This window comes from Ruditapes philippinarum, unplaced genomic scaffold (genome assembly GCF_026571515.1).
Source record: "Ruditapes philippinarum isolate M1 unplaced genomic scaffold, ASM2657151v2 ctg629_1_1_1_1, whole genome shotgun sequence".
NCBI lineage: Eukaryota > Metazoa > Mollusca > Bivalvia > Venerida > Veneridae > Ruditapes > Ruditapes philippinarum.
In genome coordinates, this window is record NW_026858135.1 from 576,179 (window position 1) to 592,827 (window position 16,649).

At 34.1% G+C, this 16,649-nt stretch overlaps 1 protein-coding gene and 1 long non-coding RNA gene across 2 annotated transcripts in view; one reads left to right on the plus strand and one right to left on the minus strand.

Annotated features, from left to right (window-relative positions):
• The window catches only part of LOC132752240 (U5 small nuclear ribonucleoprotein 200 kDa helicase-like), a 42,366-nt gene that overhangs the window by 20,590 nt on the left and 5,127 nt on the right, over positions 1-16,649 (plus strand). The window contains 19 exon segments of the mRNA XM_060742556.1: positions 2,397-2,604; positions 2,886-3,077; positions 3,982-4,025; positions 4,646-4,765; positions 5,264-5,415; positions 6,021-6,251; positions 6,819-6,962; positions 7,834-7,938; positions 8,348-8,517; positions 9,090-9,250; positions 9,887-9,985; positions 10,383-10,511; positions 10,923-11,114; positions 11,904-12,158; positions 12,569-12,845; positions 13,387-13,463; positions 13,758-13,982; positions 14,456-14,543; positions 15,852-16,117. Coding sequence (XP_060598539.1) covers positions 2,397-2,604; positions 2,886-3,077; positions 3,982-4,025; positions 4,646-4,765; positions 5,264-5,415; positions 6,021-6,251; positions 6,819-6,962; positions 7,834-7,938; positions 8,348-8,517; positions 9,090-9,250; positions 9,887-9,985; positions 10,383-10,511; positions 10,923-11,114; positions 11,904-12,158; positions 12,569-12,845; positions 13,387-13,463; positions 13,758-13,982; positions 14,456-14,543; positions 15,852-16,117 — 3,135 coding nt within the window.
• Positions 15,248-15,701, minus strand: LOC132752250 (uncharacterized). The gene is made up of 2 exons (XR_009628787.1): positions 15,517-15,701; positions 15,248-15,397 (listed from the first exon to the last, which is right to left on the minus strand). It is a non-coding gene; the product is annotated as an uncharacterized LOC132752250 (long non-coding RNA).

Genomic DNA, 16,649 nt, shown 5'->3' on the forward strand with positions numbered 1-16,649 from the left:
AGTTATTTACAATAACTGTCCGAGTTGTGTCCATATAATTAATTCTTAATAAAAAAATCGTATGATCTGTTTAAACAATGTTCAGCTGGTAAATCTACAATTGAAATTTAGCCTTTAAAAGGAAAAGGAAAACAGCAAAATGTAGATGCCTATAAGAAAGGGCTTCTGATTGTATGTTGAATGTTTCTGACTCAAAATGAGCATGTCATCTAGTTAGCAAACAGATCAGATGTATTTTTAGCTCACCTGTCACAAAGTGACAGGGTGAGCTTTTGTGATCGCTTTTCGTCCGGCGTCCGTCCGTCGTCCGTCCGTAAACTTTTGCTTTAAATGACATCTCCTCATAAACCACTGAGCCAATTTCATCCAAACTTCACAGGAATGTTCCTTTGGTGGTCACCTTTAAAAATTGTTCAAAGAATTTAATTCCATGCAGAACTCTGGTTGCCATGGCAACCGAAAGAAAAATCTTTAAATATCTTCTTTTAAACAACCCTTAGAGCTAGAGCTTAGATATTTGGCATGAAACATCTTCTAGTGAGTGTCTACCAAGTTTGTTCAAATAAAAGCCCTGGGGTCAAAATTGGCCCCGCCCCGGGGGGTCATTGATTTTCCCTATATGCATATAGTAAAAACTTAAAAAATCTTCTTTTAAAGAACCCAAAGAGCTAGAGCTAAGATATTTGGCATGAAACATCTTCTAGTGAGTGTCTACCAAGTTTGTTCAAATAAAAGCCCTGGGGTCAAAATTGGCCCCGCCCCGGGGGGTCATTGATTTTCCCTATATGCATATAGTAAAAACTTAAAAAATCTTCTTTTAAAGAACCGTAAGAGCTAGAGCTTAGATATTAAGCATGAAACATCTTCTAGTGAATGTCTACCAAGTTTGTTCAAATAAAAGCCCTGGGGTCGAAATTGGCCCCGCCCCAGGGGTCATAGATTTTCCCTATATGCATATAGTAAAAACTTAAAAAAATCTTCTTTTAAAGAACCCAAAGAGCTAGAGCTAAGATATTAAGCATGAAACATCTTCTAGTGAGTGTCTACCAAGTTTGTTCAAATAAAAGCCCTGGGGTCAAAAATTGGCCCGCCCTGGGGGGGTCATTGATTTTCCCTATATGCATATAGTAAAAACTTAAAAAATCCTCTTTTAAAGAACCATAAGAGCTAGAGCTTAGATATTTGACATGAAACATCTTCTAGTGAATGTCTACCAAGTTTGTTCAAATAAAAGCCCTGGGGTCAAAATTGACCCCGCCCCGGGGGGTCATTGATTTTCCCTATATGCATATAGTAAAAAGTTAAAAAATCTTCTTTTAAAGAACCCAAAGAGCTAGAGCTAAGATATTTAGCATGAAACATCTTCTAATGAGTGTCTACCAAGTTTGTTCAAATAAAAGCCCTGGGGTCAAAATTGGCCCCGCCCCAGGGGGGTCATTGATTTTCCCTATATGCATATAGTAAAAACTTAAAAAATCCTTCTTTTAAAGAACTCAATAAGCTAGAGCTAAGATATTTAGCATGAAACATGTTCTAATGGGTCTCTACCAAGTATGTTCAAATAAAAGCCCTGGGGTCAAAACTGGCCCTGTCCGGGGGGTGGGGTCATTGATTTTCCTTATATGTGTATAGCAAAAACTTAAAAATCTTCTTTGAAAAAACCCAAATAGCTAGAGTTTAGATATTAAGCATGAAACATCTTTAAGTAAATATCTACAAAGTTTGTTCAAATAAAAGCCCGGGGGTCAAAACTGGCCCTGCCCCAGGGGTGTCATTGTTTTTAACTATATGTGTATAGTAAAAACTTTAAAAATCTTCTTTTAAAAAACCCAATGAGCTAGAACTTAGATGTTTAGCATGAAACATCTTCTTATGGGTGTCAAGTCTGTTCAAATAAACAAATAAAAGCCCTTGGGTAAAAATTGGCCCAGGGGTGGGGGGCCTATATACAGGTGAGCGACCTCAGGGCCATCATGGCCCTCTTGTTTGATATGGTTGCTTGTGCTAGAAATAATATTTGAGCCGCGTCATGACAAAACATACATAGTGTGTTTGCAACCAGCATGGATCCAGACCGGCCTGCACATCGGCGCAGTCTGATCAGGATCCATGCTGTTTGCTTACCAACTCTATTACAAGTAGAGAAACTGATAGCGAACAGCATGGATCTTGATCAGACTGCGCGGATGTGCAGGCTGGTCTAGATCCATGCTGGTCGCAATCGCATAAAGTTGGTTTTGTCGTGACGCGGCTCAATTTTCAAGTCCTCCTCTTCCTGTATGACTTAAAAATCACCACATCTATGTGTTAACTGTAATTTTACCATGCCAAATAGTCATGAATGATTACTTGTAGAAATATGACTAGATCTGAGATGTATTATCTTGTATTTGTAGATGTTAGGACGTGCTGGACGACCTCAGTATGACACTAAAGGAGAAGGTATTATGTTGACCAATCACAGTGAGCTACAGTACTACTTGTCATTAATGAATCAACAGTTACCCATTGAAAGTCAGTTTATCGGCAAAATGGCTGATAACCTTAACGCGGAGGTGGTCCTCGGCACTGTACAGAATGTCAAAGAAGCAGTTGATTGGCTAGGTATGTCATGTGATATCTGACATATACTCATACTTATGTTAGATATCTATATTTAGTACTAATTATATAGAGTAGCTAAATATTGTTATTTTAAGTCAATTGTTATATTTCAAAAGAAGAATTTAAATGAAAGTTATGAAAAACATGTTCAGTCTGTTTTGTTACTTGATTAAAAGTTAGCTACAATTTTTTAATCGACATTACTAATGCACAGAATGTTTGTATGTCTTTCAAAACTTCATTTGAAAAACTTAAGGAACATTTGTCTGCTATGTTTTCAGGTTACACATACCTCTATATTAGAATGTTACGTCAGCCGACCTTGTACGGAGTTAGTCACGACCAGATCAAGGACGATCCATTGCTACATCAACGTCGTAAAGATCTGATTCATTCAGCAGCTTGTCTTCTTGATAAACACAACCTAGTCAAGTATGACAAGAAGACTGGCAGTTTCCAGGTAGATTTTAACTGTTGTTATATATATGACGAATCTTTTGTGTTGAAAATTTAAAGAAAAAGCAAACAAAAAAAGCATTTCTTAAAAATAGAGAAAAAAGACCTTTTGTAAAAGATGCCTATAACTAAGTTGATACTTGTTATTGGGAAAAATTATTTACCATGGCTGAAAAGTTACACTGACTGACATCAGTTGATTTTGGCCAAAAGCTTGAGGCTAAACTTTCATGAAGTTTTCCTCTATCAAAGAAAAGCTTAGAAGCTGTCTGATTACATTTACAGTAATGATGTGTCTTCTACCTGACAAAAAAATGTAAAAACAGGTTTTTTAGCTTGACTATTCAAAGAATAGAGAGAGCTATTGTACTCACCCAGGCATTGGAGTCACACTTATGTTAAGTTTTTGCATGCAAGTTGGTATCTTGAAACACTACAGTGACTACTGGAGGGAATGTGTTGAAACTTCACACATTTATTTGAGAGCATAAAAGGAGACCCACGGGTCCAAAGGGCCAAAATCCCCTCTAATATAGATAGTTTTGACAAAATTTAAAGGGCCCTTTTTTTTGAAAAAAAAATTTCTTTGTCCAGGCTCTTTTTCCCACTATCAAACACTGAAAAATAGTCGAGCACACCCTTTTGTTTAAATGACGTGAGGATATTACATTTTTGGTACCCTTTCACTTCATAAAATAAAAACTTTGGAAATTAACCCCTTAAGCCCATTGCAAAAAGGTTTATTTTTTTTTCTTTTAAAACCCAAGCAAAAAAAGAAATTATATGTATATTTTTTTAACGGGGTACAGATTTTGGACGTTTTTGGCCGAGCCCTTTTCCCCTTTAAACCACACGGGACAATAGCCAATAAAATCAGCTTTTGGGAAAACCTACCTTAGTGAAAATAAAACGGGTTGGGAGTGTTTTTCTCGTCATCAGAGTTTAAATATATCACAGTGAGAGAGGTAAGGGAGTGTACATATTAATCATATATAATTACCTTATGAAAATATGGTCGCTTGAAATTGAAGACATTAATCTGGATTGATTTCCTGAATTCAATAGATTTCCTGAATTCAATAAGATATCAAATAAAATATTAAAATAATTAAGTTTTAGTAGCCCACAGTTTAGAGTCTTACCTGACTACATAAATGACAGGCTGTGTGTCAAAAAAAGTAGACATGAAAAAGCCTGTAGATTTTAGAAATTCTTTTTTGTGATGTTTTGTTCAATAGAACACATTTCAGGTATAAAGTATATCTTAAGGGACATCAATGAGATATATATTGTATTGCATGAAAATTACTAAATTAATAGTTAAAAAAACACATCTGTGGCTAATTATTTTTTTTGTGGTTTCTGGCATCTATTTACATTGTGCAAATTTAAGTTTATGTGGAGATATTGCATTATTTCATGTTGCCTTCTGATCATGGTCTGCACTGTTTGCTATTCATTTAGGAAATGTGTAGAATTTTTCCTTAAATGGATGAATGGTTTTGTCCAGATTGAAAAAAATTGATAAGTCCAATAAAGATAATTTAGCGAGGAAAGGGTAAAAACAATGTGACCTGTTTTACAGGAAGAGAAGTTGGAACTTTTGAAGTTGCTGGAGAGAGTTCCTATTCCAATCAAAGAGAGCATTGAAGAACCAAGTGCTAAAGTCAATGTACTGTTACAGGCTTATATCTCACAGTTAAAGGTAAAGTATATAGACTTATATCAATTACGAACACAATTGTTTTCCTACCACTTATTGAAACATGTGACCATGCCTGTAACTTTACTGTAAGGACTCAAACAGAGGTAAGCTACATAAAAATAAAAAAGATTTAAGATAATATTTACCTTCATTGTGAATTATCTGCCCTTAAATTCAAGCCAAAAAAGTTCTATTCAGGGACAGATTAAGCAAAGAAAGTCCAATTCAGGGGCAGATAACTCAAAATTAAGAACAGTAACCCTCAAATTGTTTTTGCTGAAATTTGTTTTGTCATTATACTCTAACATCATGCAAAGTTGAAAGAAATTGGATGGCACAGTTTTAATTATGCTTATATGTCTATATGAAAACCCCCTGAATACGTCTTTAAAGATTTTTTGTTACCAACTATAGAATAACAGTCATATATAGTGTTAATTTATTAATGGAAGAATTATATTTGATACCTTTTCTTACATTCTTTATTTTACATTATAGTTGGAAGGTTTTGCACTAATGGCAGACATGGTATATGTGACCCAGTCTGCTAGTCGGCTAATGCGAGCTGTGTTTGAGATTGTGTTACATAGAGGATGGGCGCAACTTACTGACAAGGCTCTAGCACTCTGTAAAATGGTTGATAAACGAATGTAAGTCTAGTAAATATCTATATTTTACTTTATTATTGTAGTACTGATTGAAAAAGTTACTTTTTTCTTGCTCAATTCTGTTAGATAATCTATATCCTACTGAATTTATGTCGTGGGCTTGACCTTCTTTAAAGTTTGTCCGTCTATTGCTAAGAGTAGGAATTTTGGTATCAAAATGCAAAAATTGAGATGAAGAGAAAATTGTAGACAAAAAGATTTTGTATTTATAAAGTATGAACTCTATTAGATGTAACAGAAGTTCATGTTGAAGCCCATTTTCATACATTTTAAAGTGATTCAAAAAATATAATTAAAAGTAACTTTGTGTTGATAACTATAGCTTTAGGATAACCCTTCTAAACAACCAATAAACGATTGTTTTATGTAGTGGAATTTAATTAAATTAGAATAAACAGATAAATGTATGTAGGTTATTTGAGTTTAAACTGTTGATAACTGTAGCTTTTTCTCTAAATATTTTACATTGGTGGTGATACAAAAAAATATAATCACAAAAAGTAATAATTATACTCGGGCCTACTCATGTAATTTGATGAGCTGAGCCTATATTTATATTAAAGATACAATCTTTTTTTTGTTAACAGGTGGCAGTCAATGACCCCGTTACGGCAATTCAAGTTCAAGAAAGTTCACGAGAAAGAGGAAGTGGTGAAGAGAATCGAGAAGAAGAATTTACCGTTTGAGAGACTGTACGATCTGAATCATAACGAGATCGGTGAACTTATTAAGATGCCAAAGTTCGGCAAGAATGTTCACAAGTTTATTCATCAGTTCCCAAAACTTGAGCTTTCTGTGCATATTCTACCGATTACAAGGTTTGTATATATCATTATATGTTAATTTTCTTTATCAGATATATCCATATCCATTTTTGTATGCATTGATTAAACTATCCATTCATTGATTTTCTATGTGTTTAAAATTTTAAGTGATTGTAATATCAAATTACCCGTATTGAGCAGCTGACAACCAAAAGTCCGGTCAGAATGCATGGAATTAAGGCTGGCAATACTCGGTAGCATTAGCATATGTGTAAGGGACGAATTCCATTAAAATTGCACATTGAAAGTAATGTAGCTGTTATAGATAAGTAATACAGTTATTGCAGATGAACAGTGTAAATCATATTGTCAGTTATAGGGCTTTAAATATTAGTCCTCAAGCTTGGAATTTAAATCCTGTCAATGACATTGCAGGGTTTTTTTGGGGGGGCCTTTTGACTTGGATCATCTGTAGATTGTTGAATATGTATACGTGTTTGTGTTTCTTTTTCTGCTTGAAACCTTGTTGTTTTTTTGAACATCTTGGAACTTATTTATGTTGTTGCAGATGGGATATAGACTCCGAAATTCAAAAATACATGTAACTTGTTCTATTTTTAGATCAACATTGAGAGTAGAGTTGACTATAACACCAGATTTCCAATGGGATGAGAAGGTTCATGGTACGTCAGAGGCATTCTGGATCCTTGTGGAGGACGTGGACAGTGAAGTGATTCTGCATCATGAATACTTCCTTCTCAAAGAGTAGGGTTTTTTTTTTTCGCTCTTCAAAAATTGTCCATTTTAAAATAGAATTACACAAAAGAAATATTTCTTGACAATTGCCCTGTAAAAGCTGGAGTTTTACCTTAGTTTCTATACGTCCATTATACTCAACATTGCTGAATTCTTATATTTGAATCTGTTACTTTGTTAGCCATTTTTCTCAAAACTGAACTTTCTTTTGCTTAATAGATGTTAAGCAAATGTCGCTTTTCCAGGGTACGAATTAATTTTGACCTTAATGGCTTAACAATATACTATCATTTACAATAGAGTGATTAAGGTGTTGTCCTAATTCAATATATTTACCAAGTTGTAACAGTTAAAGTTTTTCTGCAGGCTTAGTTGGGAAAATTCCATATTTGCAGAGTTCTGTAATATCTCTATCATGAAACATTTTACAAAATAATTCATTTTTTGTGGCAAATGTTTATAGATTAAATTGTACTTTATAGTATCTGACTATTTTAAGTTACCTTTGTGGTACTTTTCATAGTTAAGGGGCATCCTTGGCCAAGTGATGAAGGTTGTTGTCTTCAAACCACATGCCCCTCACCGCTGTTGGTTTGAATCCCAACATAGACTTTGGATAGCTTCCTCTTTCATGTGAGGAAGCTATCCAGCTACCTTCCGGAATGTTGATGGTTCTACTCAGGTGCCTGTTCGTGCCTGTAATAATGCACCAAAGGTTTTTCTCCATCAGTAAAGCTTGAACGTCTCCATATGACCTAAACTGTGTCGGTGTGACTTAAAACCCAATCAATCAATAACTAGTTACCATGGTCTTCATGAAATGTTTGTGTATTAATGTTGCTGTAAATTGAAAATAAGTTTCCTTTCTTATATTTTACAGTAAGTTTGCACAGGATGAGCATTATGTGAAATTCTTTGTACCAGTGTTTGAGCCCCTGCCCCCTCAATACTTCATCAGAGTTGTGTCTGACAGGTGGATAGGTGAGTTAGATTGGTGTTTTTAGAAGAGTTTGTATTTGTATAAAGGGGAGCAGTTGCCTAGTGGTAAAGGTGTCTGCCTCTCAACCCAGGGATCATTGGTTTGACCCCTACTTGGGTCACGACCACGTTTCTTTATATGGCACAAGTACAGGTTGGTTCCAGGAAGCAGGACTTGAAAGTGATTAATATAAGTTGCAAGAAAATGTTTCGCAGTTTAGCTTAAAGTAATATATTTAAACTAAAATATATTTGGTATGTACAAACTAGTTTTCATTGAAAAACAGATAAAAAAAGGTTGTTTTACTGTAAAGTCTTTGAAAATGTTTCTGGTATGTTAAATTAGTGAGGAAAAAAACCTGATTTTGTGAAATATGTTGCCACTTATTAATTGACCTATGCATTACAGGTGGCAGAGACGTTGCTTGCCGGGTCTCATTCCGACACTTGATCTTACCAGAGAAGTATCCACCACCGACGGAGTTGCTGGACTTACAGCCACTGCCAGTGTCAGCTTTGAGAAACCCAAACTTTGAATCTCTCTACAGTGAGAAGTTTCCATTCTTCAACCCAATTCAGACGCAAGGTAGGTGGTATTGTGACTGTTAAATCTTTGCTTAAAATCATGTCAAAGAAGGAACACAGTCATATAGATGACTAATTGTCAGCTTTGTTATTTCTCATTTCATTAAAATTATAGTGCAAATAAAGTAGCTTTACTACTGTTTATGGTGTTGATGTTATTTCAAATATAACAAGAATTTATAGGACTGTACTAAAAGTAATGTCATCGGATTGTAGTAGTGGTTTCAGGTTTTAGCTGAAATTTATACTTGGACAATGTTAATGATATTGTAATTAAAAATGGGCATCCAGTGCATGGTCATTGACTTGAGCCCATTTGCCCATCACTGCTGTGGGTTCGATTCCTGTCCTGTCACGGACTTTGAATTCTTTCCTGTAAAGAAACTCACTAGTGAGCTTACAGAACATCGTTGGTTCTACTCGGGTGCCTGTTCATGCCTGAAATAATTAGGAAATTGGCACTTGAGGATTTTCTTCACCAGTAAAGCTGGAAAGTCGCCATATAGTATTTATAGTGACGGAACAGCATAAAATCCAATTGAAAATATATATATATATTCATTTACATTTCAGTTTTTAACGCCATTTACAACAGTGATGACAATGTGTTTGTTGGGGCACCAACAGGGAGTGGTAAAACAATTTGTGCAGAATTTGCTGTTCTTAGAATGTTCTCACAAAATGCAGATGGTAGATGTGTTTTTGTAACACCACTGGAACCCCTAGCCCAACAGGTAACATTCAACTGCTTTTCATACAGAGGTCACAAGAATTACCCAGACAGTCTTTATTGTTAAAAAATGATTTAGTTTACTTTTCACATGTTAAGGAGTTATCAGATTAGTTAACGGAAGGCCAATGGTTTTACCAAGGGGCTGGCTCATTCCTGAAATAATGCATGGAGGGCCGTCAGGGCTTCAACTTCCACCAGTGAAGTTGCCATATATCCTTTATGTTGTTGATATGACAAATATGAGGTTTGTGGTTGGTCTGTTTGTTTTATATACTTAGCATTTGACTGTTCATACAATTTCTAATAGTTGCTGATAAATTTACTAACTAAACTTATAAATGTACAAACTAAACTTACAGAATACAACTTGAAAAAATATCAGTCTTTATTCTTTTGACCCTCCTATTGTTATGTTAGTGCAAGTGACTTGCCCTGTTTAGAATTTAGAATAGTTCATAAATATTTCAAAAGGATTCAAGTAAAGAATATTAAAATATTAAGGTCCTAACAAAGTGAAAGTTGGATGATATAGACTTTATAAGCTGATAAACATAACTGTCTCAATATTGATGATGTTGTCTACAATTTCTGCGACTAGTTCTGTCAGTTTTAACGTGTTGATAAATTTTTGTTTTAGATGTACACAGATTGGTACAGTAAGTTTGGACTACAGCTTGGAAAGAAAGTGGTTGTTCTAACTGGAGAAACTGGCACTGATTTGAAACTACTTGCAAAGGTAAATTGTGTTGTACTAAATGATTTCTAGCACATTTTATTGAAGAATATTACTCCAGGGAATGTATTTGTTTCGTATTTAAGTAAGGAAAGTTTCATCACAATTTTCTTGTAACGGCATGTATTTGACTCATAAAAAACAGCTTCTGATGCAAGTGCTACAGGGTGAGAAAAATGTGCTGCCTGACCGGGACTTGAACCCAGGACCATTTACACATCTCCTCTTAAAATTATCACTTCAAATGATGGCCTGATAATATGTTATTAATCAATGTTGATTGTTTGATATTATTGTATGTAAAATTATCAGGATAATATTATTATCAGTACACCTAATAAATGTCATTTTTTCAGGGTAATATTATTATCAGTACACCTAATAAATGTCATATTTTCAGGGTAATATTATTATCAGTACACCTGAGAAATGGGACGTGTTGTCACGACGATGGAAACAGAGGAAGAATGTACAGAATATAAACTTATTTGTTGTAGATGAACTTCATCTGATTGGTGGAGATGTTGGGGTATGATTTTATTTTTAGATCACTAACCTATAATGTATAATATACAGTAAAAGAGCACAATGTGATAGCATTGATTGGAATGCCTGGTTATGATATACTCTAGTTGTTGGTATTGTTTGGACAAGGAAAACCATTTTGCAGTGGAATATTTTGTTTTGAAATTATAAGGGTAATGTTATATTACTTTTAAATTATTAGCATAGCCTAATATTGTAAATAGAGTAAACTTCTAATGACCATACATGCCATATTTTCAGTCAACAAGATAGGGTCATTTGAACTGAAAGTTAAATTTTGAGTAGAAATTTACTTTATGAATTTCAATCACAAAGAAATATGTGAAATCCATATTTTATGAATGTAGAGAAACTTTTTGAAAAACTTAATATTAATTATGATGTATATTTTTAGCCTGTACTGGAGGTTATTTGTTCCCGTATGAGATATATCTCATCGCAGTTAGAGCGGAACATTCGTATTGTTGCTCTAAGCTCCTCCCTGTCTAATGCGAAGGATGTATCACAGTGGCTGGGCGTGTCTACCACTGGATTCTTCAACTTTCACCCTAATGTGAGACCCGTACCACTAGAACTTCATATTCAGGTAATTGTGTTTTATCATGTCTTAGCTACAAAGTTCAAAAGCTGGTAACAAAAATTCAGACACTGATAACAAAATTCAGAAGTTGGTGATGAAATTCAAAAGTTGGTAATGAAATTCAAAAGTTGGTAATGAAATTCAAGAGCTGATAAAAAAAAATCAGAAGCTGATAAGTAATATGATGGCATTTATTTAATTCAAATATATAGATTTTCCACAGAACACTATTTAGAAATCCTTTTGTAGAATGTATCCTTTACCAAACGTGCAAATTCCCTGAACAACAACTTTACTGTTGTTTTTGGAAGTTGTAATATATTTGCATGTAATTATTTAGGAAGGAAATGTAATACTATATTCATCAATCCTTGTACAGTCCCTATTATAAAATGCTTCTTGCTGGAGACTGAAGATTTTAAAAAAAGGGGTATGTAAAGGGAGTGGATACATTGGGTTTCCCTTTGGGCCCAAGTCCCAAATTAAATGCCTTTATGTTTATTATTTTTAAAACAAATAATATTTTAGGTTGCCAAAATGCTTATAGGGCAACTTTGAATTTTTCACCTTTGGGAAAAACAAGTTAAAAAAGCAAAAGTGATTATGGGGGTAAGTTTCTTTCTCAAGGAAACATAGGCATGCCCCTGACTGGTTGAACCCACATATCTTGACTCATTTACCACTTGCCCATGCGGCCACTTTCTGGTAATTAAATACATGTAGGATAATAAACAAATTAATTTCTTTCAAATGTTCAAACATGTCACCTCTAATTTTGCTCTTACATTTACACAGGGTTTCAACATCAGTCATAACATGTCAAGAATTATAGCAATGGCCAAACCCACATACCAGGGGATACTTAGACACGCCCCCAAAAAACCAGTGATTGTGTTTGTCCCGTCCCGTAAGCAGACTCGTCTGACAGCTATAGATATTCTCACGTTTAGTGCTGCCGAAAATTCAGACTGAACGGAGACGCCAAGGAGTCGGTTCTTACATGTGGCCGAGGAAGATATTGCACCGTTTCTTGATAAAATATCAGATAAGGTTTGATATATTTTAATTAAAAATGTCTTGTTTTCCAGTTTTCTCAGTAACAGATGTTCATTTCTAGTTGTCTGTTTATAAAAGACAAAATTGAGAGGATTTTGTTTTTCTTTTTTTTTTCAAAAAAAGATATATTAAGTTCAGTGTTATGTCATTGTACTTTATGAGTTGTTTATTTTAACATGCAGCTTAAAGTTTCGAGTTTATATAATGAATATCATTGGAAAGAGATGTGTATATGTTTTTATTTTATTTTTCTTACAGGATGCAGAATTACGAAAAATTATGTTTGTATTTTGTATGTATATATATATATATGGTTCACAATGGTTTTTGTTTTATCTGTATATCCTTATGTATGTATGCAAATTACTAGTTTTGAAATGTTTTTCAATTCCTTCATTGTATAGACATTAAAAGAAACCCTCAGCAATGGAGTGGCATATCTGCACGAGGGTTTGAACGAGTTAGAACGTAAGGTCGTAGAGCAGCTGTTCTCTACTGGAGCTGTACAAGTACTTGTTGCGTCACGTAACCTGTCATGGGGAATGAACGTGTCAGCTCATCTGGTTATTATCATGGACACACAGTACTACGACGGTAAAACACACTCGTACGAGGATTATCCCGTACCAGATGTGCTGCAGATGATTGGTCGTGCAAACCGACCTCTCACCGATAATGAAGGTTAGTATACATGATTGTTATGTAAACTGACTTATCACAGAGAACAAACGTTAAAGGAACTCCACTTAGGTCCAAAAACTTAAAATTTGATTTTTCTTACATAGATCAGCTAGGCAGAAAGATATATAAAAGATGATTAAGAAATATAGTCAGAAATAAATGGAAAATCATATTTCTCAACGCTTTTAAATTTTTGGTCGCTTTTCATAATTAAAATAATTGTCCAGGAAAAACCCAGTGAGCAAATGATCTGAAATTTTGCTCACAAGTTATTGGTATAGACCTACATCAAATGGAACATTAATCTTGAAAAATTATTTTCAGTCCCCTCGTGTCAAAAAACCTCAGTGTAGTCCCTTTAGAATGAAAGAAGAGAAGATGTGATGTGATGTGAAAATCAATTGAACAACCATTGTCAACTTGCATCAAAAATGATTTTTGAAATTTCACATTTAATGTTAATCATGTTTTTATTGCGGCTAACATATTCCATGAATTTGAATGAACTTTTTCTTATCTTTATTTGAAATTTATCTTTCAGGGAAAGCTGTGATCTTATGTCAGAGTTCAAAGAAAGAGTTCTTCAAAAAATTCTTGTATGAACCATTACCAGTTGAGGTATGTCTTTTATAGATTATTGATGTTCTATATTGGCCCAAAGATAATTTTACTTTATTTATTTCAAAAAGATACAGATATAGATTCATGATCTGATGAACTAAGCTCTGATTATAAATGTACATGTATTTACTTCCTATTCAGTCATTGTTTAAAATATTGGGATACACTTTATTCATATCATATTCATAAACTATTTGGGTAACCATTTTACATAGAGTTATAAACTTATGATTTTAAGGTTAAAGGGAGTCATACACAGCACATTTTTTATATGATTGTGTGTAATTCCAGAGTCACTTGGATCACTGTCTACATGATCACTTCAGTGCAGAGATTGTTACAAAGACAATAGAGAACAAGCAGGATGCTGTAGATTATCTGACGTGGACGTTCCTGTACCGACGTATGACACAAAATCCCAACTATTACAATCTACAGGGCATGTCACATAGACACTTGTCTGATCATCTCTCTGAACTGGTAGAAAACACAATTACAGATCTAGAACAGTCTAAGGTATATATGCATGTAGTTTGTTTTTTGTTTGTTTTTTAATTTTAAGAAGACCGGTAGTTAAAAAATGTTGAACATTTCTTATGTTAATTTCCTGAAACTATCATCTTGTAGTATCAAATTAGCAAACATGATTAAGATTAGGGAAACTATCCAAAAGTGTTCTTATATCTCAATTTTGATGTGTATATTGTGAAATTGATGATTTTGTGGTTTAGTAATTTACATATTTGTTATATAAGAACTTCAAAATGTGTTAATTATATACTCATAAGACTTTCATACTTTTATGATCGCATTCTTGACCAGTAAAGCTGTAAAGTCGCCATTTGGCCTATACTGTGTTGGTGCAAAGTAAAACGCGTGGAAACATCACAATGTGAAACTTAATAATGTCTGGATGTCATAAAATTCAGCATCCCCCACCCCACAACACACACGCAAGTACACTCATAAATGTATATGTATATTTACAGTGTATTGGAGTTGAAGATGAAATGGATGTCTCACCACTTAATCTTGGAATGATTGCTGCTTACTACTACATTAACTATACAACCATAGGTACGTTCTATATACCACATCCCTTCAAATGTTTGAACTGTTTTTATCTCACAATTTATATAAGATGTAGGGTGTCTGTGACCATGTGTCCCTTTTTAGTCCCCTACCGGTTTAACCGGAGGGGACTTTAGGTTTACCCTCTGTCCGTCAGTCCGTCCGTCCGTCTGTCTGTCTGTCTGTCAGTCCGTCAGTCCGTCCGTCCACAAAACTGGATCCCGCGATAAAGCAAAAAGTACTGAAAATATTTTTATGAAACTTGATATATGGATAGATGGCAGTATGGAGATTATGCACGTCGTTTTTTTTTCTACCTATGTTGAAAATTCTGGTTGCTATGGCAACAAATAGTCTGAAAATATGGCAAATTTAACACATAAACTGGATCCAGTGATAACTTAAAAAGTACTGAAAATATTTTTATGAAACTTAAAATATGGGTAGATGGCAGTCTGGAGATTATGCACATCTTTTTCTTTTCTTCTTATGTTGAAAATTCTGGTTGCTATGGCAACAAATAGCCTGAATTTCAAGATTTCTGATTTAAATTTTTCACCCTTTTCACTATAAGTTCTTTATTTCTTAAGGTGTTTACTTCAAACTTTAAATATAAGTTTCTGGTCATCAACCACATCATATGTGACAAGGTTTACAACTCTAGCACAAAAATTATCAGTATTACCTCCCTTGAACTTAGAATTTTTATGGAAAAAAAAAGTTGTCTTTTTTAAATAACTTCTTTATTTCCTAATGTATCTACTTCAAACTTCATATATATGTTTCTTATTATCACTTAACATTTTTGAGAAGGTTAAATACTCTAGCAAGACTATTTCCAGAATTATGTCCCCTTTGAACTTAGATTTTTTTCGAGAAATTGGTATTTTTCACTCCACCTTCTTCATTCCTTATAGGATTACTTTAAAATCCCACATTGAAATAATATGACAAGGTTGTATAAACATAATTTCCTTACTAGGCAGGGAAACTTAACACATTACTGTGATATAGACAAACTTAGAACTCAAAAGATATAAGTTCATTCATGTCATTCATTCACTGGTAAAATTGAATGGCCAATGGCCCATCAGAATGTTGCTGGGGTTCTTACCGGTAGGGGACTTATGGATTGCTTGCAATACTATGATAATTGCTTGTTTTATATCACTTGCCCCTTACCAAAGTAGGTTAGAAATCTGGCTAGAGATTTTATATTGCTTCATATTTTTTCATCCAAGGACGCTTTATATGATTATTATTGACTTGGCTTTGTTATTTTATTATAAAACAATTTCTTGTGATATATTACAGAGTTATTCAGTATGTCGTTGAATGCGAAGACTAAAGTTAAAGGACTGATAGAGATAGTCTCAAATGCTGCGGAGTATGAGGAGATTCCTATAAGACATCACGAGGACTCGGTCCTGCGCCAGTTGGCGAGCAGACTCCCGAATAAACTGGCTAACCCGAAATATAATGATCCCCACGTGAAGACAAATCTGTTACTTCAGGCACATTTGTCTAGGATGCAGCTATCTGCGGAACTGCAGTCTGATACTGAGGAAATTCTGAGCAAGGTAATATTTAAGGATTTATTGTAGAAATTTTGTTACAAAATGTGCTGTATATTTTCTCAGTTTCTCATATACAAGTTACTGCCCATTTTGGCCAAGGCATGTAGAAATGTGTACTTTAAATATATTCACAGTCCTTATCTTTTATTATGTGGAAATGTGTAGTGAGAACATTGTTTTTGAAGTCATTGTTCAAGAAATTGTAATGATTTCACTCGGTAACTTTACACTGCCATCAATATGAATATGTATATTGTTTTCAAGAAATTTTCGTTCTAAGTAAATATTAAAGTTAAGTATTTTTACTGTCTGTTTATCTATGACAGATATGAGTTAATTTACCGTCTTCAAGTATAAATTGTCCACTAGTTTTGCACAATAAGGTTAGCATTGGATTTGTAATCCAGGGCTGCGTGTTCAGTCCTCACCCTCTGAGAAATTTTTCTGTGAAAATTGATCTCTGACATTTAACCTCAGGGGCACTTGTGGAGAAATTATAAATTAATGGTTAGTTATTGAAGAAAGTTGCTTAGGT